The sequence below is a fragment of the Lissotriton helveticus genome, chromosome 1_1 (assembly GCF_964261635.1).
Source record: "Lissotriton helveticus chromosome 1_1, aLisHel1.1, whole genome shotgun sequence".
Taxonomy (NCBI): Eukaryota; Metazoa; Chordata; class Amphibia; order Caudata; family Salamandridae; genus Lissotriton; species Lissotriton helveticus.
The window spans coordinates 1,409,988,605-1,410,012,885 of record NC_136057.1 but is presented as its reverse complement, the minus strand read 5'-3'; the positions used below and the strand labels follow the sequence as shown (position 1 = coordinate 1,410,012,885).

The 24,281-nt window shown below is 49.0% G+C and overlaps 1 protein-coding gene across 8 annotated transcripts in view; it reads right to left on the bottom strand.

The window, feature by feature from the left end:
• Nucleotides 1–24,281, bottom strand: part of DOCK6 (dedicator of cytokinesis 6) — a 439,831-nt gene that overhangs the window by 237,358 nt on the left and 178,192 nt on the right. For 4 of the 8 annotated variants that reach the window (XM_078684817.1, XM_078684827.1, XM_078684835.1 and 1 more), the window contains exons 21-23: nucleotides 13,971–14,135; nucleotides 13,630–13,805; nucleotides 12,831–12,935 (exon numbers count right to left, since the gene is read on the bottom strand). In XM_078684817.1, the coding sequence (XP_078540943.1) occupies nucleotides 12,831–12,935; nucleotides 13,630–13,805; nucleotides 13,971–14,135 (446 nt within the window). The remainder of the gene's footprint in view (nucleotides 1–12,830; nucleotides 12,936–13,629; nucleotides 13,806–13,970; nucleotides 14,136–24,281) is intronic. The other 4 variants (XM_078684854.1, XM_078684861.1, XM_078684879.1 and 1 more) reach the window with 1 other exon arrangement.

Below are 24,281 nucleotides of genomic sequence, written 5' to 3'. Positions count from 1 at the left end.
CACTGCACTTACAATGTCTAAGAATGGTCTTAGACACTGTGGGGGTACAGGGCGTATGCACCTGTACCATCACCACTGGTATAGTGCACCCAGCTAGAGGGGTGACTGCCCTATGCCAGGGCAGTGGGTTGTAGGCATGGCACACAGAGATGTGTGCCTTGTCGACTCTTCACTTTGTTATGCACCAAAACACGCTGCCTGCAGAGGTAGTGTGTGGGTGTAATGGTACAGGACCTCTAAAGGTGGCACAATACGTGCTGTAGCCCTTAGAGGCCTTCTCTGGTCACAGCCCCCTGGGTACCTGTGGTACCATTTACCAGGGGCTGACCTGTGGCCAGAGATGCCAATTGGGTTTAGGCTTCAATGCAGTTTTAGGGAAAGAACATAGGCCCTGGGTACCTGATTAGCAGGAGCACAAGGAACACTCAGTAAAAGCACATCAGCAATTCAGCAAAAAGAGGGAGCAACCATGCAGAAAGAGGGCACTTTCTCACAACCATGAGCTAATTGTCCACCCAATAGTCTTTGGTACGAATGATATAACATCTCCAATCTCTTCAGGATGAGCAAAGAAGGCCGGAAGAATGATGGATTGTCAGTAGAAATGTTGCTCTTTGTGTGCAATACTAGGTTGTCTAGAAAAAGACGAAATAGGGTGGATGAACAGACGGCTTACAGCTCACTCACATGACAATGTGAGGTTATCCTTATGAGGAAGACGATTTTGAGAGTCTGAAGCCTCAAGGGACAGCTGTGAATCTGCTCTAATGGAATACACGTAAAGAAGGCGAGGACCACATTAAGGCCGCACAGCAGCATTACAAAATGTTTGAGTGGACCAGGCATTTAAGGAAATATATCACAAAGGATGATTAATACAAGGACGGTTTTACAGTAAATGTAGAAAAGTTGAAAGGACCAACAAGTACCTTTAACAGTGCCCAAGAAAAGCCCTTGCTGGGCCAGGCAGAACAAAAAGCAGACCATCTGACAATTTTGCTTGCAATGGGTTTGTGTGGCAGGAATTGCACCAGGCCACAAACTTGTCCCAGAATTCAGCATAAATAGATTTCATAGATGGACACCTGGTTGTCAGAATAACATCCCCTACCTCGGAAGGGACATCGAATGAAGTCAACTGTCACTGTTCAATCTCCATGCATTGAGGTGCATGTTGCGCAGGACAGGGTGCAGCACCTTGCCCTGCTATTGTGACAGCAGATCCTCCTGAAGCAGTAGTGTAATTGGAGGACAGATGCTCATGCCCAGAAGTTCAGAGTACCACGCTTTCCTGGCCATATCTGGAGCCACTAGGATGACCTGGGTCCAGAGGTAGAGTGGGAAAGCATACAGGAGTCCCAAGCTCCTCTCTAAGCATAATGCATCACCAAGAAAGAGCCTTCTTGGGAACTTTAATGTGCAAAAGTATTGACACTTGTCCGTTCTCAGTGGGAGCCAGGGTTCTCCCAATTACTGGAAGAAGTGCTGCTCTGTCTCCAGATGCGGCTGCCATTTGTGATCTGTGAGAAGTCGCCAACTAAGTTGGTCAGCCCTGTTGCTTACAGATCCCACAGGGTGGTTCACGACCAGAGAGATTCCCAGCTGACTCTGCAAGTTCTAGAGGCATAAGACGTCCTGGCAGAGGATTGAGGACACCATTCTGCCCTGCTTGCTGCAATATCACATGGCGTTGGTGTGATCACTAAAGACCTGGACCAGTGTTCCTTTGATAAATGTTAAGAAGTTCTTTAATGCCAAGCGAATAGCCAGCAACTCCAACAGACTGATGTGGAGGTGGGTCTACACAAAGGACCAGAGTACTCTGAGCTCCACCTCTCCAAGATAACCTCCCCAACCCAACAGTGATGCAACCGTCACCGACATCACCTCTCGGTGGGGTAAGCAGAGAGGTCTGCGTCGGTCCAAGTGCAGTCAAGTAGCCATCACTGCAGGTTTTTAGCCATCTCCTCCAATACCTTGATGGAATCCATCAGGTTTCATAAGTGCTGAACCCACTGAGACTTTGGATACCACTGCAAAGCCCTTACGTGCCATCTGTGTAGGTCACCAGCAAGATGCAGAAGGCGAAGAGGGCAAGACGTTTCAGAGTCATTTTCACTGAGACCGAGGGCAAGTCTAAAACATTGGGATCATAGCCCAAATGTCTTCTGGACTTGTTGAACTGGAGGGAAGGCTCAAAATTGCATTGACATGCAGAACATTCCTGATGATCTTGAGTCTCTGCAAAGGAGTCAGTTGTGACTTCGGCACAGTGACAGAGAACCCCAAAGATGTGAGGAGTGCGCTGTCGTCTGGAGATGGTCTGCGACAGTCTGTGGCAAGCTCACGTTTAATAGCCACTCGTCGAGGTAGAGGAAAACTGAAATTGCTAACCTCTGAAGATGTGCTGCAAGCAGCACCATCACTTTCGTGAACACTCAAGGAGAAATAATAAGGCTGAGCGCAACAAGCTGAAAATGCTTCGGGCCCCCCTTGAACTGAAGGTAACGTTTGTTGATTGCAGATGGGGATGTGGAAATGGATGTTCTGCAGGTCCAGTGCCATCATTCAGTGGTTTGGATCCAGTGCAAATAGAAGTTGGGTCAACGTGAGCATCATTAATTAGTCCTTTCTCAGAAACAAATTGAGAGGGTCAATATCTAAGAAAAGACGTAGACTTCCGTTTTTCATCAGCACCAGAAAATGAAGGGAGTAGCATTCAGTCCCTATTTCTAATGATGGGACTCTCTTGATGGCTCTAGTGTCCAAGAGAGCCTGGATTCCTTTTGTAAAATGGACAAGTAGTCCTCTAACATGCGCTCTGGTACAGGTAGAATATGTGGCAAAGTGAGAACGATTGGTAGGACCTATTCTTGCTATAGTACTTAAAGTACAAATCTGTCAGATGTGATGCCCTGCCACCTGTGGAGGTAATACCTTATACGGCCTCCCACATGGTGGGTATGTGCTGGAGAGGGCAAACAAAAGCGGAGCTGTGGCAATAGTGGGGTGGGGGGGGGTAGGGGATAGGTCAGTGCATTGCCACTGGGGGTCTGGACAATGTCAGCCAGATCCCCTTCCTACACACTCAAAAGGACAGGGGATTCTGATGTTGTGGACAGTGGCACTGTCTTTGCACCAAGCCCCTTCTGAGGTCTCAAAAGAGATGAAACTCCTAGGCATACTGCCACGTGGATGCAGAAAGACAGAGGGACCATGCTGTGGCCCTTCTCTCTATGGGTGCCCCACGATCCCAGAGTTCCTAAGATAGGCCACAACCACCACCATCAGGTTGGTGAAGAATGAAGAAAAATACAAAGAACTGTAAATTGGTAGTGAGTGAACTCCATCACAAACCACAGGGACTTCCTGTGCGACCGCAGGATCGGTATATGAAAGCACACATCCTACAGGTTGAGGGACACTATTCATTTAACATCCAGAGTCCAAATCCCGCAACAAAAGGACCTGAGGCAGGGGCAGAATCTTGACCTTTCCATTGTGCAGAGAACAGTTCTGGAGCCTGGGGTCTAGGATCAGACGAAGGTTACTGGTGTCCTTCCCGGGAACCAGGAACTAACGAGAATAGTTCCCCCAGCATAATTTCATGCTCTGACTATCCCTTCTGCAGTAGGACTGCCACTAACTGCTGCAGGATTGGTAGATAGACCTCGGATGGAAGGGAATTCTGTAGACAGACACAGTGGGGGTGCAGCTGGAAGAGTAGGCGTGCCTCTATTACACAACCTTTGGGGCCCACTGGTCTGCAGTTATGGCCATCCAAGCTGCAGAAAAAATTATACCCATCCTCCCACCAGCAGAATGTGCTCCTTCACCGATGAACTACTGCAACTTCCTTGGTGGTGTGGAGCAGGAGTAGGAAGGCTGATCTAGATGGCAGTGTCCGTTGCCTCCACCCTTGTAATGCCGAAAAAGGGGGCTTTGCTTTAGTTGGCCAGCCAGAATAGATTGGCAATGCCAGAACTGTAAACTCTTAGTAAAGGCTTTTGGTCTATGAAAGGAACAAAAGTCTTTTGTTGATGGCTGCAGCCCCAATCTTGCAGTGTCTTGAACTTCCTTGAACAGTTCCAGTGTTGCATCTGTTTTCTGAACAAAGAGGCGCTTACCGTCAAAGGGCGTGTCCATGAGCGTGTTCTTAACATTGGGGAGAACCCTGCTGAGTGCAGCCAGGGATGTCATCTTAATGCAAAGGAAAAACTTAAAGCTCTGGACCGGCATTCAACTGTATCCACGCCTCCCCTGATTATGAGGCAGGAAGCATCCTGCCCATCACAAAACACCTCTGCAAAGTGGCACCTGAGATGCTCAGGTAAGTTGTAGACCACCATCACTGCCATATCCCAAAAGGCATGGGAGTAGTGTCACAATAAACAAGTCACATTCAAGCAACCGAGCACATGGCTGCCTGCAGAAAAAGCTTTTTTCCCCACTTTCTCCAGCTTTGTTCAACTCCCTGTCTTAGGGTTGTGGAGGATGCTTGCAACTCTAAACTTTGGGGTAGGACAAAGAGACAAGAAAGTGGTGTCTCCAGGAGCTGGCCTGATGATTCGACTCACCACTGGCATGAGGTGTGCTTAGACCACAGCTCTTTGGCAGCTTCCACAATAGTTTTTTTAATAGGGGAGACGAGGTTCTAAAAGCAGACGCAACCAACTGCAGCACATCAGTTAGTATATTAAACTTGTGTTAAACTAAGGAGAGAGGAAGCTCAAACACTGTACCCGACTTGAGTAAAGGCTTAAAAGGATGCCATGTTTGTTGGCCCTGGGTCAAGGGTTGGATACATGTCAATATCTGGTGATAAGGGCCAAATGATCTGATGCTTCAAAGGAGGGTAGGGGCTTAGTGCCATCAATGTCCACCAGGCCATCTGGGGATTGTTAGTCTAAATTGGAGCTAAAAAGTGTATAGATTGTGTTCCAGTACGGACTATGGGCAATGGATGCATCTTGATATTCTTCTCCAGGTGGTCCTGAGCCTCTTGTCTCGATTTCCTACCCTAGAAAGGTGGCAGTACAGATTCTTGAGGAGGTGGTGGAGACCCCAACAGCACTTAGACCGGGCAGCTGCCGAAAGTGGCACTGAGATCAGAGTCTGAATCAACATAGAAGGTGGCAACTCCATCAAGGTTCCTGACATTGGCTTGAGCCCTGGCGGTGTTGAGAGGAATACATACAGCACCAGAGGGACACTTGGAGCTGGACAAGGGATGTCGAGCAGAGCCCCATATAGTCCTCTGGAGCGGACTAGCACACCAGAGGGGGATGCCACTCTCCAGAGAATGTTCAGAATCACTGAAAACAAGAAGGCTGGATCTGTCCTGGTAACTTGGAGCATGCTGGCATTGTCAGAGGTACTGTGAGAGGCTGCCAGTGCCAATGCTGGAGATCCTAAGGGACAAAGGCACTAACTCCAGCTCTGGAGAGGATGGAGCTGGGGGGTGAAGTACGAGGTGAAGAGTTACATCTACACTTTGACCTTCTGGAATAAGAGGAGGCAAGATGGACATCCGGACCTCACCCTGGTCCTTAGGGAGTGTCCTTGGACTCCGATGCCCCCTAGCGTGCTCCCTTGCACAGGACATAAACAGCTTCGCTTCCTGCTCCTAAAGGGCGAAAGAATGCACTCACAGAAGACATAGCCTCCCACAGGGAGGCGAGGGCAGAAGACCAAGCCAAAGGTCCTCACAGAACGGGGAGGAAGGGCGGGTTGTGAAGGAATCTGCGGCTAGAATAGTCTCTACCAGATACATCGTTCCCGAAGATAAGTAACTTGTACATCTGATAGAGACTACTATCAATCAATCAATCATAGACATTTATAGAGCGCTCTACTTACCCGGAGGGTCTCAAGGCGCTAGGGGGGGGGGTGCTGCTACTGCCCGAACAGCCAGGTCTTGAGCTTCTTCCTGAAGGCGAGGTGGTCTTGGGTCAGGCGCAGGTCGGTCGGGAGAGAGTTCCAGGTCTTGGCAGCCAGGTAGGAGAAGGACCTTCCTCCTGTTGTCGTTCTTTGGATGCGGGGGACGGCGGCGAGGGCGTGACTGGCTGATCGGAGGTGTCGTTTGGGAGCGTAGAAGTTGATGCGGTTGTTGAGGTAGCTCGGGCCTTGATCGTGTAGGGCTTTGTGTGCGTGGGTGAGGAGACGGAAGGTGATTCTCTTGTTGACCGGGAGCCAGTGCAGGTCTCTTAGGTGTCCGGAGATGTGGCTGTGTCGTGGGATGTCGAGGATGAGTCTGGCTGAGGCGTTCTGGATCCGTTGGAGTCTCTTCTGGAGCTTGGCGGTGGTTCCGGCGTAGAGGGCGTTGCCGTAGTCCAGTCGGCTGGTGACGAGGGCCTGGGTGACAGTCTTCCTGGTCTCGGTGGGGATCCACCAGAAGATTTTCCGTAGCATGCGCAGGATGTTGAAGCACGACGAGGAGACTGCGTTGACTTGCTTGGTCATGGAGAGGGAGGAGTCCAGGATGAAGCCCAGGTTGCGTGCGTGGTCTGTCGGTTTGGGTGCAGTTCCCAGGGCGGGGGGCCACCAGGAGTCGTCCCAGGCGGAGGGCGAGGATCCCAGGATGAGGACTTCCGTCTTGTCCGAGTTCAGCTTCAGGCGGCTGGTCGACATCCACTCGGCTACTTCTTTCATTACTTCGTGGAGGTTGGCTCTGGCGGCGGCGGGGTCGTTGGTAAGGGAGAGGATCAGCTGGGTATCGTCGGCGTAGATGATGTTCAGGTTGTGTTGGCGTGCGATGGCCGCGAGGGGGCTCATGTAGACGTTGAAGAGGGTTGGGCTCAGCGAGGATCCTTGGGGTACGCCGCAGATGACTTCGGTGGCCTTTGATTTGTACGGAGGTAGGCGGACTCTCTGGGTTCTTCCGTCGAGGAAGGAGATGATCCATTCCAGTGCCTTCTCCTGGATTCCGACGTTGTAGAGGCGCTGCACTAGGGTGCGGTGGCAGACGGTGTCGAAGGCCGCGGAGAGGTCTAGGAGGATGAGCGCCGCTGTTTCTCCGTTATCCATCAGGGTTCGGATGTCATCGGTGGCAGCGATGAGGGCGGTCTCGGTGCTGTGGTTGGCTCGGAAGCCAGACTGTGAGGGGTCGAGGGATCCGTTCGTCTCAAGGAAGGCGGCCAGCTGCTTGTTGACGGTCTTCTCGATGACTTTGGCTGGAAACGGGAGGAGCGAGATGGGGCGGTAATTCTTCAGTTCGGTGGGGTCCGCTGTTGGTTTCTTGAGTAGAGCGCTGAGTTCGGCGTGCTTCCAGCTCTCAGGGAAGGTGGCGGTGTCGAATGAGGTGTTGATGATGTCCCGCAGGTGGGGTGCGATGACAGCGTCGGCCTTGTTGAAGACGTGGTGAGGGCAAGGGTCGGTCGGAGATCCGGAGTGGATGGAGTTCATCGTGCGGACGGTGTCTTCGGTGCTGATAGGAGTCCAGGCGCGGAGGGTGGTGGTGGGGGGCTGTGGTTCGGTTGAGTCGGGCGTGGCGTTCGTCGGTTGGGTGTTGAAGCTGTTGTGTATGTCCGCGATCTTGTTGTGGAAGTAGGAGGCGAGGGAGTTGCAGAGTTCTTGCGATGGGGTGATGTCGTTGTTTCCGGCGTTGGGGTTGGAGAGCTCTTTCACGATGTTGAAGAGTTACTTGCAGTTCGCAGATTCCTTAACGTAGAATAGATACCCTAGCCATACCCAAGTGGGAGGAGGGTCTGCGAGAGGACCCCACCAGCCTGGACATAATAGAAAGTCCCACAAGGGACGAGACCAATGGACAGGGAAGAACCCTGTCCCCAAAGGCAAGGGGAACCCCTGCATCCAAAAGACCCTCAACCCTAGAGGGATTACAGGAAGACAAGAAGAGAGGCAGCCCGCCGTCAAGCAGCAGGAGAAACGAGGGCAAGGCTAAGGGAGGCCAAAGAGGGACCCAGGGATGAACAAGGTGTCACCCGCCAGCCTCGGCCCGCGACAGGATGAGAAGGGCTCTCCGCCAGCCCCTGTGGAGCCGCCAGGGCCAGCAGCCGCCGGCGCCTAAGCTGCGTCACCTCGGACGAGGCCATCCCCTATCCAGAGGGCCGAGGGGGACTCGGGGATGCAACCTGAGCCCCAGCGACATCCCGTGACACCACAGGGACTTCTGCAGGAGTTTGTGGCGAAGCAGAGGCGCCATGGTCCGAAGGAGGGACCCACGAAGGGCCGCACCCCAATGGCACCACATCCTCCGAACCTGGATCCGAGCCAGTCGGCGCCGGGGCTGGAACCACCGGCGACGCCGCAGAGGGCCCCGCACACGGCAAAGGGATACGCAGACGTCCCAGGAGGGGAAGGAGGAGGAGGAGAAGCCAGCAAGGCCTGGAAGGCCGCCGCCTATGTATCCATCTGGGCTCTAGACGCCCCCACTCTGGGAAATGGTGGATAGGGGGACGACACGAGGGGCCGCGCCACCCGTGGAGAGCCCGCACACCCAACAAGCTGGGAACCAGCCCCCGGGGACAAACTGTGACACTTCCCGACAGGTGAGCGACGCTCTTGCGGACTGGGAGAAGGACGATGAAGGAGGCGGCGATTCCTGAAACCCTCTGCAGGGGCCTGGCGTGGTGACGATGCCGACCTGGACATGCGGGCTGAAAGAAGTTTCATCCGGTGCTCCCGCCGGGACTTCGGTTTCATCTGCTGGCACGCCTCACAATCAGTGGATTCGTGGTGTTCTCCCACATGCATCTGGGGTGAGGATCCGTCGCCGAGATCTGGCGCGCAAAAGACTAGCACGTCTTAAAGCCCGAAGGCATTCGCACACTGTTCCCACACACACGCAACAAGGGAAATGCCCGAAACAGGCCAGGAGCGCGATCCGAATCCGCGTTGAACGTGGAAAAGTAAAAAACCGACGTAGGCACGCCGGGGTGGGTCTTATGTGACCTCGCTGACGTAAGGTACGTGGACATCAGGGCGGAGTCGCGTGATGCCGTGCCCCTGGCGCGCAGGGATACTGGGCAAAAAGTTTTCCGGATACAGTCTCACGCCTGGGGATAATTCTACGTTAAGGAATCTGCGGCTAGTAGTCTCTATCAGATTTGGGACTTCATCTGGGAAGGTAAAAGGGCGAGAATGTCTAGGTCACAAGCTTTCCTTGTGGTGGCGGAGGGGGGCTGGGGGTCGCCAACATCACCAAGTACTATCAGGCAGCCACACTACGATACATGGTAGAGTGGTTCCGCACGCTCACCGAAAAACACTGGTGCTTTATAGACCAAGCCATTGCGAGAATACACATCTGGAAAGTGCTGTGGCTGCCCATGCCCCATACACCGACGGGTGTACACATTTCACCGGACACAAGATCGACACGGAGTCTGGGACAAGGTACAGCGGAGACACAACCTCTCCACTCTGATATCCCCGCAGATCCAGCTGATAGGCAACCTGGACTTCTCTCCGGCATTGGAGGGCTCGGGCTTTAAGGTATGGCAGGATGCCAATTGCAAACAGGTGGGGGACCTATTTGACACGGACGGGCTCACTGATTTTGCCAAACTACAGACATAATATCCACTCCCAAACTCGGCAAAATGGCAATACTTGGCAGTAGTACATTGGGTCACTCAACAGTGGATTCAACCCCACGCCAGCAGACCCCTACTGCCTTTTGAGAAGTGGCTCACTACAGGGAGCTCTGACAAGAAACTGTTGTCAGACATATATGCATTCTTGATGCAGCCTGTGCGCCCCTTGCCTTCGCCCGCCAGGGCTAGACGGGAAAAAGAATGCAAACGCCCTTTCTCTGACAAAGAGTGGAGTGACATCCTACACCGGGCGCGAACATTTACCCTCAATACCACCGGTAAAGAAAGGCTACTCAAAATAGCTCACTACTGGTATCACACACCAACAAGAGTGGCTAAGTGGGATCCCAGTGAGGGCGGGCTGTGCTGACGAATGCGGACATCAGGGCACACTCACAGACCCTATGTCAGTGTCCCAAGATAGAAGAATACTGGGCAGGGGTCTTAGCCGCCATTAACACACTGTTCGACACAGACATACCCAAATTCCCCAGTTACATATTGCTGTGACTTCCTAACCCACTCACCTACCAGTTGAAATCGCCTAGGGGCAAAGCCATCACCCTCACCCTGAGGGCAACTAAGCAGCTTTTTCTAGCTAGGTGGGGAACAGATAAGATACCCACACATCAGGATTGGTTGCATAAAGTGTGGGAGGTCCTGGGAATGGAGAAGTTGATGGCAGTGGCTGAACAGCAACTACCCCGGTTTGATAAGTTGTGGCAACCATGCATAGCGTATTTGGTAGATGAGTTTCGTGAGTTAACATGCCCCCGATGCCTGCGGATTCTACGCCTGACAGCTACTGAACCTAATGCACACACTAGACCGCAAGTAATCTTTTGGAGGTGCCTGCAAGTCAGGAAAGCAACGCTCCCCCCCACTCCCTCTCCTCAACGTCTCCCCCTCCCTCATTGTTTTTTTGCTTAATAAATCTTTTATTTATTTATTTATTTTAACTATTTACCACCTACTGAATATGAACCAAATGCTCAGCCACCGGCCAAGGGCTGTAGGTGTTCTTTGTTGTAGTGTTGTTATTTTATAAAAATCAATAAAAATTATTTAAACTGAAAAAATTGAGGCACCTTTAAATCACTCATAGAAAGCAGGCTATATCTTCGACTTGTCCATGTTTAACAAGTTCTAAATCCATGCAAGAAAACAGTTATCATTCTGTTTACTCTGTTTAGAGCACTTGAGCAGTTTAGTCTTTTGAACAATGTTAGGACGTCCAGAGCAGAAGGGATAGCACCAATACTAGAACTGAGAGATAATGTCACTCGAACATAATAACAGATATTGCACAAGAAATTAAAATACATACCGCTGCTAAGTTCACTGTGTGGTGTGGAGAAGGACCAATAGTCCTGTATACCCCTTCACAATGTATACCAGAAAAGCATGTGTAAAAATACAGATATAAAACATACTTTAACCAAGATCTTTGAATCTATTTGGTGAACACACCCAGAATTCCATCCATAGCACAGCCAACATAGTCCCAATAAGCTAAATCCATGCCATATTCTCAGAATATCCATATGAGATAACATTTTAATAAAACAATAATCCAACAGCTTGAAAATCTGGCACCAACTGGCCACCAAGGACATTCATTAGACATTCCAGAGGGAAAATGCTGGAATCACCGAGCTGTAGCCAAAAGGGAGATTTAAATGCAAGAATGGCTGCAAAAGCATTTGTAAAGATTCAAATGTTCCAACAAACATTAGTCATTATTTGGTACATATCAAGGACCCTAGGTCTTTCATACACAGCCACCATCTGGAAAAGGATATGAGAAATCCTGGTGTCTTCATGGATCTGAGTCCTTTTATTTTGCCACTAACTGATGCAAAAGATCTCTTTCAGCTACAAGTATCTTGCAAATTCTTATCTCTTTTGATCACTAACCCCCATCGCCACAACTTTGGCTATCTTTACCTACAAAAATGATGTATGAAACAGAGGGCACTTGGGACTCCAGAATGAGGCAGCAAAACTTACTTTTGGGGCTGAGAAGTAGTTCTAATAATTATTTTGGTACCAATCTGCTCAACATATCTAGGCGACTTACTGTCTCAGCTATACAGTCCAACATGAGAGAGGGGAGTTTTCTTAATTAAGAGATTTCATTCAAATATCTCAAACATTAGAAACAAACCAAAACATTTACAGGTTTTGATAAGAAACCCTGGGAAGTACTTGTATAATTCACTAATTAACCACACACAATGTTGTACAGACTAATGGGAACTGTATCAAGCTGCTGAAAGACAGATCTGCTGTTGACCACTAGTATGGGCAGCCAGACTTACTAGTAGGTGGACCCACTGGCGTCATTCATCTGTAAATGGCTCCAGACAAGAGAACATTTTCACAGATGATAGCTGGTCAACTGGTTGCAGATGCTGGCTATGGATCAACTAAGAGATGCCCCGAACCCCTTTGACTCAAACCCAAGAAGAGCAGCAACATCTTAGCTGTGCATTCTGTCGGCACGAGGTACTCCAACAAGGTTTTAGGAGAGAATGGTGTTTAGCTTGTAGACCTAAAGTGGTAGTGCGCTTCTTCTAAACCTGCAGGTGGTTTGATGTACAAACATAGGAGCAAAAGTGCAGGGAGAGCACAGACTTTTGAACACTGGTACTTGGGATTGCTGCTATCCCTATGCGTATCTTCAACCTCTTTCAGGAAACCGTAGCAATATATGCATCAATGCGGTCAACTTCATCAAAAAGAAGTAAATACAGTCTTCCACCTGCAGCTAGCACCGAAACTTGGATAAACATCCATGTCATTTTTTTCAAGACCGCTGAGATTCTGGCAACTACATTTTGGTGTCCACTCACCCACTAGACAAACTAGGTGAAGGCACTTTACCTTTAACCTGTCCCAATTCTGGGGTCCACACAAGATCAAATAATTTTTTGTGTAACCACATATTTCTTCAGCTTTTCTCGCCTCCTAGCCCATGAAATCTCAAAGCACTCACATTCCAGCCCCAGTGACTTAGGACATGCTCACTGCCAGGCCCATACTTATTTAAGGCACTCTCAGACCTGCTCTAACCATCGCTGGGATCAGAGCACAGAACACCAGACACTGAATTCATGGAGCTCAAGAATGGGAATAACCAGAGAGGAGGAAGAGGATGAAATGGCAATGAAGGAGGAGTGATGGTCGATGGGTTCTTGACAGAGATAAGAATTCGGTACAGGGTGGAGGGTGCGAGGGCGCAGCCCCACTGTCAGGACGTGAAATTGGCACCTGTTTGAGGTCGGCACTGGAGTTGGGGTGGTTCCGACGTAGCACGGCCTTCGGGCCTCCGGGGGCATATGCAGAGTTCACCCACGAGTGAGAACGATCCATTCCCTGTGGAAAGGCGAAGGGCGGCGTCCAGGAGAGAGCAGCAAGATTTGTCACAAAAGAGAAAGACAGCATAATCCAGAGTTCCCAGACAAGAAGAAAGTCCCAGCACATAAAAAGACAGACAGCAGCCCACAGTATGCCCCAAGAGATAGGAACAACCCATGCTCTTCTCTATGATAGGAAACTCCCAGGTGATACGTAACCCACTTAGAAACAGAGCTGACACCTTGCACATATGCACCAAAGAATTAGAGCCCACCTGAACATTCTACCCCCATAACATATATCAATCTGTCTGGAAAGGAGCTAGTTGGGAGACCCACCTCAGAGCCAGTACAGAGCCCACCCATTCCAAGAGTTCACAACCCACACCATCAGGAGGTCCCAAGCCCCACAGGAGAAACCACTCTACCTTGGACAGATCTTGGTATGCTTTAAAGGAGAACATTAAAGCTCAGTAGATGGTTCCCACATACCTCACCCGAAGCTCCTCACTCCTGCCTTGCAGAACCACCTATTTTCTTGCACTGAAATTAACACAGAGCTCTGCTAATGCACCTCAATAATGATATGCAGAACCCTTGCAATTCTTGAATAAGGATACACTACTGCCTGAAACCCTTCCTTGTGTCTTTACCCAAGAGACAAAACCACCATCTCAACTGGATGATACAGCGGGAGAGTCCCATTACCTTACCTTGCTCCCAATGATCCTTTGTACCTCCTCATCTGGAGAGTTGGGCGTAGTTGCAAGATCTGGGTTGCTGTTGCTGATGCTCTTGGAGCGGGAGAGGTTCAAGCTGCTTGGCCGAGCTGTGGCCCGTGACAAGGTGGCATACTGGATTGTACCCCCATGGGGGGAAGTGCCAGCCACTGATATCCAAAAACCAAAAGACAATGTGAGTGGAATGACTCAGAGGAACAGAGTGAAGAACAGGTAAGGAGAAAAAGAGAGAAACCGACAGATTATGAAGCAGGAGAAGAGATGCTGTATATTGTAGATCAAGATCGATGCAGCCCCAACCAGGCATCCCTCACCTGTTGCAGGGGGCCCAGGTTCTGCACTGGGCAGGTGGAAGCTGTAGTAAATATAGGATGCCAGGAGGTGGTTCCGGCCATGCTGGTCCTGGTTCCCCTCCAGGTCTTTGTGCATCTGGTCTACGATATGTGCCATGGCTTCGAAGGCAGCACGCCCAAGGTTCACTACCAGGAAGAGACAGATAAACAGGTGAGGAGTGCAAGTATGCTTCACAAAGACACAAATCCTCCTCTCACAACACCACATTCACACAATGGCCTACGTACCAGTAGCTGGTATTTGTTAGGCAGAACTCAAATTAAGGCACTTCGAAGGTCTGCCCAATCAGAGTTCCGGACCCCGCCACTCAATTTGGGAAAGCCTTAACAGACATCAAACAATGTGCTTGACAGTGGCACAACAACAGGAGGAATGTAAAAGTAGCAACCAGTATGTCAGCCCACATATATAATTTCTTTAAATGTTTTACCCTGTTTTTCAAACGTCACACCTCATAAGTTTGATGTGCCCCAGCATGTGATCATCAGCCTTACCCACTGGAAGCAGACAACTTGGACGTTATGGTGGAAGATAGTGTGCACGGTGTGGGGGCTTTAAGAAAAATATGAGCGGTTGGAGAGGCCATTTTGCACATGCCAGACTGGGAGGGTGCCCTGGTTCCTCCAGCTGGCTGCCCTGTTTGGCAATGCCTGCACAAGGTGTCGGTATGAAGGAATTAATATTGCATTAGTACTGCTGCCTGGGCAGTAAGGCAGCACATATTGAAGCTATGAAGCTTAGTGCAGCCCTAAAAGTCTTCCTGTCTTTGCCTGATAAAAGTGTTGTACATATGTGTACTACATTGGGAGACACTGCCTCCTTCCTGTCCTATTACCAGCTTTCGATTCACAAGAATCAGACTGACGAGCAGTAGGTTTAAGTTACTTACCTGTAATCCTAGTTCTCTTCCAGGGGTATACTCATCAAAGTCATAAGCACCGAATACTCCACGTGCGGGGACCCCGGAGCATAAACAATAATATATGCATATATAACCACATATATATAAGATATCTATATAACAATAATATGCATATATCTAAAAAATATATACACATGTATATGCATATGCAGCCTCAAATCCAAACAACTTGGCTCAATTGTATTTTTCACTTGAAAAAGCATTATATAAATAACATTTTGAAGATACAAAGAAAAATGTACTTTCAACTTGTTTGAAGAAAACAAAGCATTTATTTGCAGGGAAAAAGGCAAGGTGATAGCTGGCAGAGTAGCCTAGAAGGCTGCATATAGAACACTCAAAGAAAAAACTGGTGCAGTGCCTTTAATGCCTCCAGGACCTCCAGTCTCCCATCATGCCCCACAGGTGACAATTAGGTCAGGTCTTTTTGCAGGCGTGTTACATTGTGAAGGCATATACTGTAAAAAAACACATGGTATTCGTCCGGGGAGGCGGGAGGGTTGCTTATGACTTTGATGAGTATACCCCTGGAAGAGAACTAGGATTACAGCTATGTAACTTATCCTTCTTTTCCAGGGAATACTCATCAATAGTACTAAGCACTGAATAGAGTAGGAAGCCCATCCCTGAACCCTGCGAACGAAAAACTGCATAGCAAATAGAGTACAATCATGCAAAATAATTTTTCAAAGATACTTGCCCAAACCAAGTATCCGCTTGAGTATAAGAATCTGGCAGTAATGCGAGGCAAAGGTGTGGATCGACCGCCACGTTGCTCCTTCACATATCTCTTGAATAGGTACATTTTTAAGCATAGCCGTAGTAGCAGCTTTACCCCTTGTAGAGTGAGCCCTCGGCTTGCCATGGAGCGGTTTGTGAGGTAGCTGGTAGGCTAATGTGATGCAAGATACTATCCATCTCGCGATGGATCTTTTAGAAGAAGGAAAACCAGTGTGCATCGGAACATAGTTAACAAATAGACGGTCCGACTTTCATATGACCATTGTTCTATCTAAATAGAATTTTAACACTCTTTTCAGATCAAGAGAATGTAATGCCCTTTCAGGAGGTGTGGTAGGATTTGGAAATTTTTTTGGAAGAGTGATCGATTGATTAATATGAAAATCTGAGATCACTTTAGGCAAGAAACTCAGGTGAGTCCTCATAACCCCTCGATCTGCATGTAAAATGAGATAAGGCTCTGTGGAACATAAGTGCTGAATCTCACTTACCCTGCGAGCAGAGGTAATAGCCACGAAAAAAGTAGCTTTCCAAGAAAGGTGTTGTAGAGAAGCTTTATGAATGGGTTCAAAGGGGGGACCCATTAACTTAGAATGGACCACATTAAGCTCCCAGGCAGGGGAAGGTAACCAAATTGGTGAACAAAACTTTTTTAGACCTTCCAGGAAGTCTTTAATGACTGGTATTTGAAAGAGAGATGCCACAGTAGGAGAATATCTATAGGCTGTAATTGTTGCCAGATGTACTCTGATAGAGGGAAACTTTAAGCCTGCTTTAGCTAAGTATAGAAGATATGGCAAAATAACCTGTTCTTGACCCGTGATGGGGTCATGACCATTAGCTGTACACCATAGATAAAAACTCATCCATTTAGCATTTGACTTGCTCTTTGAAGGCCTTCTCGCTTCTTTTAATATCTGCATACAGTCCTGCGAGAGGCCTTGGTGACCATATTAAAGAACTCAGGAGCCATGCTGTCAATCTCAGAGATGGGAGGGGGTGAAAAACCTACCCCCCTGACTTGGTTAGCAGATCCGGAAGGCATGGCAACCTCCTCTGCGGTGTCTTGGAGTGGTGTAATAGGTCCGTGTATCACCACTGACGAGGCCACTCTGGTGCAATCAGGATCATCTCTGTCCTGGATCTGTAGAGCTTGCTGATCACCAGTGGTATGAGAGGAACTGGTGGAAACGCGTAGAGTAATTTCTCCGACCAGCAGTCCTCTTGGAGCCTGGTTGAGGGTACCTGATGTGAAGTTGCTGCATTTTGTGTTGCCTGCGTCTGCAAATAAATCGATGTCTGGAGAACCCCATCTCTGGAAAATGTCTTGTGCTATTTTGTCTTTTAGCACCCAATCATGAGCTTCGACGAAGTGTCGGCTTAGTTCATCCGCCGGTGCATTGAGGGTGCCTGGCAGGTGAACTGCTGAAATGGACATGTTCCACGCCAGTAGCCATTTCCATATGGCTTGAGCCTCAGAGAAAGAGGTCTGGATCTGGTCCCTCCCTGTTTGTTCAGGTAGTACATTGTGGTGGTGTTGTCCGTCTGAATCAACAGGAAGCCTGACTTTATGGAGGGGAAAGAACGCTTTGAGAGCTAGATGCAAGGGTTTGAGTTCTAGTATGTTGATGCGGTAGGTCTTCTTTTCCGACCACAGGCCCTGTAACTGAAGAGATCTCATATGAGAGCCCCAGACTTGAAGAGACATCTGTGACTATACTCTGTTTGGGAGTATCTTGGTGGAAAGGAATACCTTTCAGAAGATGAGACCGTTGCATCCCCCATTTTATTGAGACTTGAACTGCATGAGGAAGAGTTATGGTGTCCTTCCAGCAGTTGGACAGTTGAGATCACTGGTCCTCTAGAGTTTGCTGTAAGGGTTTCATGTGTAACCTGGCATTCGGAACGATGAATATGCATGATGCCATCGAGCCTAGCAGAGAGGACACCTGCCTGGCTGTTGGATGAGGTGTTTTCAGTAGAGTGTGTCCTTTGTGGAGTATTGATAGTAGTCTCTCCTCCGAAGGAAACGCTCCTGCGTTTGCCGCATCTAGCGTAGCACACAAATAGTGAATCCTCGGTGTAGGGTTGAGGATAGACTTTTTGAAGTTTACACACAGTCCCAATCGCTTCAAGACTTGGATGCCGTAATTCAGGTGATCTTGCAGGAGACAGGGAGAGGCACTCTTGATGAACCAGTCGTCTACGTAAGGATAGACAAAGATTTTCTGTTTTCTCAGGAAGGCAGCCACTACCGCCATGTATTTAGAAAAAGTGCGGGGAGCAGACTTGAGGCCGAAAGGTCGGACTTTGAACTGGAAGTGATCTGAATCCATCCTGTATTAAAGAAACTTCCGGTGCTTTGGAGAAATTGGGATGTGAAAGTGCGTATCCTGGAGGTCTACAGAGCACATCCAGTCCCCTTGGTGGATGTGTGGAACGATTTGGTGTAAGGCCAACATCATGAATCTCTCTCTGAGAACGTACCTGTTTAAGAGTCTGAGATCTTGTATGGGCCTGAATTCCTTGTTTGGACCTTTCTTTGGGACCAAGAAGTAGCGGGGATAGGTGACCTGTCGATGTTGGTGCCAAAGGAACCTTTTTAATGGCCTGTTTTTGTAGCAGTATGGAGACCTCCTATCGCAGCTTATCTATCCGACTGATTGAGATTTTACGGGAGGCACAGATGGTGGCGGAGACTTGAATCTGATTGAGTACCCATTCCGCACAATATTGAGCACCAATTTGTCCTTTATTTTTATCCACTCTTCCAAAAGAAAACAAATACTTCCTCCCACCAGAGTTGGGGGAAGCAAGAACTCACTGTTTTGGCTGTTGTTTAGCCGCAGGGGGTGGGGGTTGCCTAGAGCCCCTTCTTCCTTTACCAGTTCGTCGCTGGTGGAAATGCGATCTCGCATGGTGTTGCTGCGAGGACCAATGAGGAGCTTGAACCCCCTGTCGGTACTGGCGACGATCGTAGGGTCTATAGCGATGTGGGAAATCCTTTCTTTTCTCCAAACCAACAGCTTTCAAGGTGTCCAGATCAGATTTCATCCTGGACATCTCATCGTCCGCATGAGAGCCAAAGAGAGTTGAACCATTGAAGGGGAGGTTGAGAATTTCATGTTGGGCTTTTGGTTTCAAGCCCGCAAGTCTCAGCCATGAGGATCTCCTGGCACAGATGCCATGGGAATAACCATGGGCAGCAAGGTCTGATGCATCAGCTGCCACACTGATGACCTGATTCGTGCAGAATCTCTTGAAAATCTTGCCGATATTCTTTCAGCAATTTTTCTGTAAAACATGAAAGAGAGTCCCCCACAGTGAACGGTCATATTGACCTAGCAAAGCAGAGGCGCTGGCCACCTTCATATAGGAGGCCGAGGTGTTGCACATCCTCTTCCCAATGGAGTCCATGGCTTTGCTGTCTTTGTCCAGGGGAACAGCATATGAGGAAGCACACATGTGACCCTTCCTGGCCGCTGATACAATTACAGAGTCTGGTGGTGTGTCAGACCTCTGGATAAGAGGGTCCTGTTCTGTGGCTCTGTACTTCTTCAGAGGGGGCAGCTACAGGCATTTTGATGTTGAGCTTTGAGGCCCCTCTACACAGTACTTCATTGAGTGTGACAATATCATCCACCGGCGATACTCTAGTTGGTGGGGTGGAAGACAGAGTTGGAGAGTAATCAGTCTTCGAAGAAGTGGATTCTGAGGACCATGAAGGAGATCTGTATCTTTGCTCTCTAGGTGAACAATGTCTGGATTTTGACCTAGATCGGCGAAGTGGAGATCTTGATCTGTGTCTCCTTGAGGTTACAGAGTCTGAGGGGTGGAATGTCTCACTTGTCTTTCAGGAGAATGGGATGGAGAGTATATCTGAGAATGCTCCGATACCGGGGTAACTTTCCGCATCCTCCAGACTTTTACACTCTCTAACCATCTCGGGGAGAGGTTCATAGGAGGCGTATGGTATTCTGGCGCCAGAGAGCCCTCTGGGGTGACCTGAACAATTCGTAGTTCCGGAGAGGATGACGCACTCCTCGACGTCAGGCCTTTAGCAGTCAGATCGTGGATCTCCCTCGACGGATCTCTCAACGTTGAAACTGGTGAACAATCTGCTGAGTAGTGTTATCGACTTCGGTACCGAGGTTCTCGACGGCGACCTCACCTGTCGGCGATGTGTCTGCCTTCCACCATCGTGGGCGAGCCAGACTTGGACAGCCTATGAAAGGGTGTCGACATCGGCCGGTGAGATGTCTTAGCCGAACCTAGAGTCTGCTTTGACGGCGATACAGCCTTCAACGTCCATCGCTGCACCAGCGATTTAGACGCTGAAGAAGAACACAAGGGAATTTTCAACGTCGACCGTTCTCTCCACGGCAAATTCGACGGATGTCGTCGTTTTTCTCCCTTGTTCTTGTCGTCTTTGAGAGGCGGGCTCTTTAGAGGGATGTCCTTCTCCGCCACTTACTGACTCCTTTCCTCTCTCCTGCATGGTATGCAGCTTAATCTTCTCCCTTTCACGAAGGGTTCTTCTCCAGAACTGCGGGCAATAGTAGTACTTGTCAGGCCTGTGTGTAGATGGCAAGCACACAATACAGACCGAGTGCAGATCTGACCTAGCCATTTTCTTCCCACAGGAAGGTAACTTATTAAATGAGGCTGGCATTCTGACAGGAAAAATAATAGTAAGGTCAGAGAAAATGATGGAATTAGTACAATAAGAACTGAAAACGTCGGGTGAAGACAGACAATCTCACTTGGAAAGACCAATTAGTGACAAAAAACCACTAACTGACGAGCGCAATGCTCCAGGATGCTCACAGAAGGAGCCGGAAAAAAGAACTGACCTAACTGTCACATGTGGGGCATGATGGGAGCCTGGAGGTCCTGGAGGTCTTAAAGACACGGTGCCAGTGTTTTCTTTGAGGGTTCTATTTGCAGCCTACTAGGAAGAAAGTGAAGAGTCGACATGGCACACATCCCTGTGTGCCGTGCCCACAAACCACTGCCCTGCCATATATCAGTCACCCCTCTAGCTGGGTGCCCTATGCCAGTGGTGAGGGTACAGGTGCATGAGCCTTGTACCCCTACAGTGCCCAAGTCCATTCATGGGCACTGTATGTGCAGTGCTGCCATTAAGAGTATATGGTGCTGGGAGTTTGTCATTACGAACTCCACAGCACCATAATGGCTACACTGAAGACTGGGAAGTTTGGTTTCAAACTCCTCAGCACATTAACCCACACTGATGTCAGTGTGGGATTTAATGTAAAATGCACAAGAGAGGGCCTCTTAGAGATGCCCCCTGAAATTCGACCAACTCCTAGTGACCTGACTGAGTGGCTGCTTAGGCTGCCACCACCAGACATGTTTCTGGACCCCTGGGTCGGGAGCTCGCTGCTCTCGCGGGCCTGAAACAATGTACATCCTAGGACGAGGTGCCAAGCCTCCTCCCCCAGGATGGGCAGGGTTCACGAAGGAGAATTTTCAAAGGCATGCCGCCTTTGTGAGCCTCTCCAGACCATTTGCTGCTTTCAGCAATTGGTTCTACCCCCCCCCCCCTTTGGGCGGGAGAACCGGTGGGAAAAACAAGTGAGGAAAAGAGGTGTGCCCATCTCTACCAACACCCCCAGGTGGGGGATGCGAGGTGAAGCACAACCTCGAGTCCCCGCCATCTTGAGGATGGGAGACTCAGCCAACCAGGGACAGGCTCCTGCCCCCCTCCCACTGGAGAGTGGCTGAATAGGGGGTGTACCCACCCCAGGGAAGGGACCCATTGGTCCCTGCCCTTTACCTACCTGTAACACCCCTAAATGTAGTATTTAGGGGCACCCTGAACCTTCCTTCAAAAGATCCAGCAACAACAAGAAAAAGAAGAGAAGAAGAAGGATGAGAAACCATGCAGATAGAACGAAGAGTACGACGCCCATCGACTTGGCCCCAGCACTACAGGCCTGTCTCCCCTCGAACCTGCTCCTGCAAAACCCTGGCATGTCCAGCAGCCAGCAACTTCAAAAACCATGGAGGATCTGCCTGTATTCACTTTCCAAGCTGTTTCTCCCGTGAACACCGGACGTGTTTAAACTGCAGCTTCTGGTGCCAGCCAGAAACTGCGAATCCAGCACACTCTACACCCGCCGAGCCCGGCTAGGCCTGTGTTTGAGTGAACGAACACCACGAGGAGGTCCCCCGGCGATCCTGACCCGTGATCCGGCGACCCTTGACCTGCCTCAAGCCTCCAGATGATGCCTGCAGCCTCAATCCAGAGGACTCCCCCTACAGCGACCAGTGCGGGTAAGAAAATCCGGCGTCCAAAGGCACCCCAGCACCCGATTCCCCACAGCCTTGTGTGCCCAACCCAGCGGTGCCTAACCATCCCTCTACATCCCAAATTACCACTCGAAGTGGTAGTCACTCCTAGAAGATCCTCGTCCCCGAGCCTGCAGTGTTTCTTTATCCTTGAGAATTCCCATTGAAATCAACAGGGCACCCGACCTCAAAACAGCACCCTGCACCAGGCTGCCCTAGCGCCGCTGACAGTGCCTCTTTGCAGCTAACTTGGCCCCCAACTTGCCCTGAGCTTAACCCTAGGAGCTTTGCTCCCACAACCCTGTGAACTGCTTGCCAGCCGCCACCAACCAGAGCCCTCCCATCCTCCATAGTATAACATTGGGTCTAAACACTCTGCACCCGGCCGCCCAAGTGCCGCTGAGAGTGCAACAACAGTGCATCACTGACCCTGGGAGACCCCGGAGTCTAACCCCAGAACCCTAACTCAAAAAACTGATTACTTACCTTGAAACCGATAAAATTTTTCCTCATAGGATAACATTGACACTTTTTCTTCCAAAAAGTTTCAGTGTCGACTTTTGAAAACTACAAATATTCCTTAAAAATCTGCCGAATAACCAAAAGCAATTTTCTCAACTATTTTCAGGAAATGTCCCAGTGCTGAATCCAGGATCCAGCACTGAGTAAGAAAAAGTAACGATAACCTAACTTACCTGCTAAGTGAATTTCCCCCATAGGATAACATTGGTGATTCTTCGTGAAACAGTTTCTAAGCGTCAACTTTTGAAATGTAATAATATTCCTCAGAAATTGTACCTTTAACCAAAACGCATTTACTCACCTGTTTTCAGGAAATGTTCCAGGACTGAATCTAGGATCCAGTACTATGGTAACAAAAGTAACCTAAAAAGTAATTAACTGCATTTTATTTAAAAAGCCCATTCAATTGAATGTACTATACCTGCAATGTGTTGCCAACGGCTTCCTTAAAACTGTAACCAAACCCAGTACAAGTTACACTGCTATTTTGAACTGTGTTCATACAAGTAATTTACTACTGAAAAGTATTTATATGCTTACCTGCACCAGGCTTGCTTGGTTCTAGAAATAAAACAACAGTACATTTTTTATACAAAACAATTGGCCTAGAGTTCAGTTCTTGAGTGTGTGAGACCATTTGCTGACTGAGTGTGTACAACAAATGCTTTACACTGTCCTCTGACACTGCCTTACTGCTCGACCAAGCTACCACTTTAGAGAGTGAGGCTCTAACTTTAGCCTCTGCCAAACCTCTGAAGACCCTTGGACTCTATTCACACTGTACCTCACTTTGGTGCAGTATATATAGAGCCAATTTCTTACAAGGCCCTCTCTGAACTGAAATGCAAGCAACTCAAGACTGGTTTCAACCTATTTGGGCCTCTTCACTCATGAGCAGTTTGGTTCCAGTTGCACAGACAGCATGGGAGTCATGTCTGGGTATACCTTTGGCCACGAAGGGTGATCCATCAAATATGCAAACACTAATGTGTGGTGGCATGGTGGTTACAAAATGATGAGTTGGAATGCTACTCGAACGATTGCCAGTGGTGAGACTATTGCAAGCATTCTACCCATCGCCTTTGTGTGTCTGATGTAATCTCCTAAGTGACCATGGGTATGCATAGATGTGGAGCAAGTAGTACATGATATCTTGCACCAAAGATCGTAAGAGCTGCTTGTGAAAAACTGACAGTAGTGAACAGCTCTTTTCCATTTGGAGGTATAACAAGCTCACATTGTGGGTTATGAGCCTTCATCAGAATAAGAATGCACTCTTCTGGGACTTGAAGGTACCAAAACTCTAAGACTTCAGGTGCCAAATTTCAAGTCTCCGCACCCTTAGATTTGGCTGTCGCAGTTGACCCTGATGCTGTGTGCGTAGGTTTATTCAAAGAGATAATTTCTCACTGTGATGTACCAATATTTTCAGTAGTATTGAGTACTATGGTTGTCTGGGGGTACCAGGAGGTCAAGCTTTGTCATTATTAATTCTCTCGAGTGGTGAAGCAATCAACCGTAGATTTAGATGTAATAAATGGTGGTTATAATATCTTCAAGGATGACCACTGTCTTGATCACTGTGTGCGTAATGCCTACTGTGCAAGCATTACCTCCACAAGGCTGGTGTGCATGTGTTGTTGCTCAGGAGAACATTGGCCCTGAATTGTGAGGTGGCTCAAGTATCCTCTGCACCCTGAAAGAAGGGCATCTGTGATAATGGTCACTTGCAGAAGGGTGGAGACAAATTACCTGCCCAGTAACAAGTTCT